The sequence below is a fragment of the Eucalyptus grandis genome, chromosome 5, assembly GCF_016545825.1.
Source record: "Eucalyptus grandis isolate ANBG69807.140 chromosome 5, ASM1654582v1, whole genome shotgun sequence".
Classification (NCBI taxonomy): Eukaryota; Viridiplantae; Streptophyta; class Magnoliopsida; order Myrtales; family Myrtaceae; genus Eucalyptus; species Eucalyptus grandis.
The window spans coordinates 12,735,318-12,737,823 of NC_052616.1; the positions used below are offsets into that span (position 1 = coordinate 12,735,318).

General features: G+C 41.1%; 1 protein-coding gene across 1 annotated transcript; it reads right to left on the minus strand.

Moving 5' to 3' along the window:
- Positions 1 to 637: 637 nt before the first annotated feature.
- Positions 638 to 2,506, minus strand: LOC104446234 (serine carboxypeptidase-like 34). The gene is made up of 5 exons (XM_039313331.1): positions 2,386 to 2,506; positions 2,232 to 2,318; positions 2,056 to 2,148; positions 1,836 to 1,924; positions 638 to 904 (listed from the first exon to the last, which is right to left on the minus strand). The coding sequence occupies exons 1-5, from the start codon at positions 2,504 to 2,506 to the stop codon at positions 638 to 640; spliced, it is 657 nt and encodes a 218-aa protein (XP_039169265.1).

Here is a 2,506-nt window from a genome sequence, read left to right on the forward strand (position 1 = left end):
AAAAATTAAATTATTTGGAAACTATTTTCCTAAAATGATCTCTTGTATAGTTTGAATTAATTAGTCAATAAGTTTTTTTTTATTAACAACTTATATTTAAATATTTTCATGAACAATGAAAATATATCATTAATTCATTTTTGCAAGCAATATAAATATATCATTCTTAGGAAATATTATTCAAAGCTGGATTTGCACATGATTTGCACGTAATTTGCACGTGATTTGCACATGAAAGAGGGTATAAAAATATTATCCATAGGTGTTTATTCCCTTTTGTTAGAATAGTGATGAAATTACCTCTCCACCCTTGTATCGCAGTGTCCAATTCTTTGTAATGTTGAGGTCGAGGTCATTCAGCGTATACCGAGTCGACATCACTGGGATCCTCCCATTTGTGTGTCCACTGAATCTTGAAAGGGGAGTCTCCCCACGAAAGGCGCACCTCCACGCTCAATTTGCATTTGACGCAAAATTAGAAAAAAAATTGATATATTTAAAATAGGCCCGTAATCAAGAAAATCAACAAATTATAATATAATTTACCTGCAAAGCCTCCATGGTTGAGGGATTCGGGCGACGTTCGCGTGCAGCGCATGTTGCCCATCGGTAAGGCTAAAATAAGCCATGGCGTGCTTCATGAGGGGTCGTAGCCTACGTTATGGCCGGCGAAGAGTTGATCAAGCGGACAGGTGGCGGAGTACAAACTATCCATGTTAATTATCTCGTACAGTTTGTTGTACTCGTCAAGTAGGATAGAACAGTATTTGATCAAATATCTGTTACTGAAGTCGCATTTGGCCTCAATTAAACTGTGGAGATCGTCTGAAATCAGTGCTTGCCCCCATGCATAATCGATCATCCCCATGAAATCCGTCTCGACATTCATGTTTGGATTTCCTACCTGCATGTCAGAAATTTCACAATTAATTACTTCATTCTTGCGTTAGTGGATTTAACATGGAAAAACCATTGAATAAAATCAAGCTTAGGATGCACATGTCAACGTTTCTATTCCGAGAAACTATTTCTTTTCAGAAATAGTTTTTATTTATTTATTTCTACTCAGGAACAATTTCTAGGTAAAATAAGGTGTTTGATAATTATACAAAATTTATATTCTTGGAATAAAAAAGAATAGAAATGCATTTGGTAAAAAATTATAAATTATTGTATTTATTTATTTTTTTTTCTTCTTACTCACAAATCGCCAACCACCACCCGCCGTTGCACGATCGCCGCACGACCGCCACACAACTGTTGCACGATTGCCGCATGACCACCAAATGTTGCCGTCGACCACCACCGCAGGATTGCCGCCCACAGCCCATCGGCCGCGGGAGGGGGCGGTGGTTGGTGAGTTGTGGGCAGCGGTCCTGTGGTGGCGGTTAGTAGTGGCGGTTGGTGGTCATACGGTGGCAGCGGCGCGGTTGTGTGGTGATTGGCCATAATAGGCTACCGGAGATGGTGGTGGTCGTCGGCCGGGTGGGCTATGGGTGACGGCCAATGGGCTATGGGCGGCGCAACCGTCGCCGTAGTGGCTAGCGGTTGGCTACCAATAGTGACCGCGGGCAACAGGAGGTGGCCCCGTCGAGCGGCAGGAGGTGGCCAATGGTTGGCAGGCGGCTAGTGTCCGCAATAAGGAAGAAGAACAAAAAAAAGAAAAAGAAAAAGAAAAACTTATTTCTAGAAATTGTTCGGAGAATAAAAAAAAGTTTTTTTTTTTTTTTTTTTTTTTCCGGAGAATAAAAAATAAGTTGGCGAACAAAAGAACAGAAATAGGGAGAAATAGAAATATTACCATGTAGGGCCTTAGATGAGAATTTGGCATGCACGATCGCGCCTTTAAGATTAATAGAGGTGTCTGGAGTTGCGTTTTGATTCCCATTGTAGATTGCCTCGGCAAGCTGCTGTTTCAAGTGCCCTGAAATGGAGGGGAAAAACCGTACCACGTGCATCAGTTAATTAATTGAATGCTCTCTCCAAAAATTAAAGAAATTGATAATGGAAAAAACTGTAAAAAAAATTGATTGTAAAATTAGGGTCGATAACTACCTGCATAGCCGTCTCCTGCTATGAAGACATCGCTCATTCTGTACTGCGGAAACCTTCTTAACCAATTTAGGAGAAATGCACGGGCATCTCTAGCTGTTTAATAATCGCATAGAAATTCACTTTCAGTAAATGAGCTTATCTCCCAAAATCTAATTATTAATTTAATTTTTACGAACCTGTATTGTCGTCGCCATGCTCTACGGTGGCATTGTTGTACGAAAACCCGACACCAACGGGTGAATCGAGGAACAACAGATTCGCGGCTTAGGACAATTTTAAAAAATTACTTATCTTCTAGCTGGGGAAAGAAGGAAAAAGAATTGAAATTACCTTCGTTCCAAGTAAAGTTGTTGAATCTCTGGGCCGGGCCGTCGGGCCCATTTGTCACGAGAAATGGGCCAAGCTCTTGGGCCTCTCCGAACCCAACAGAACTGCAGCCTTGGCCTGACAT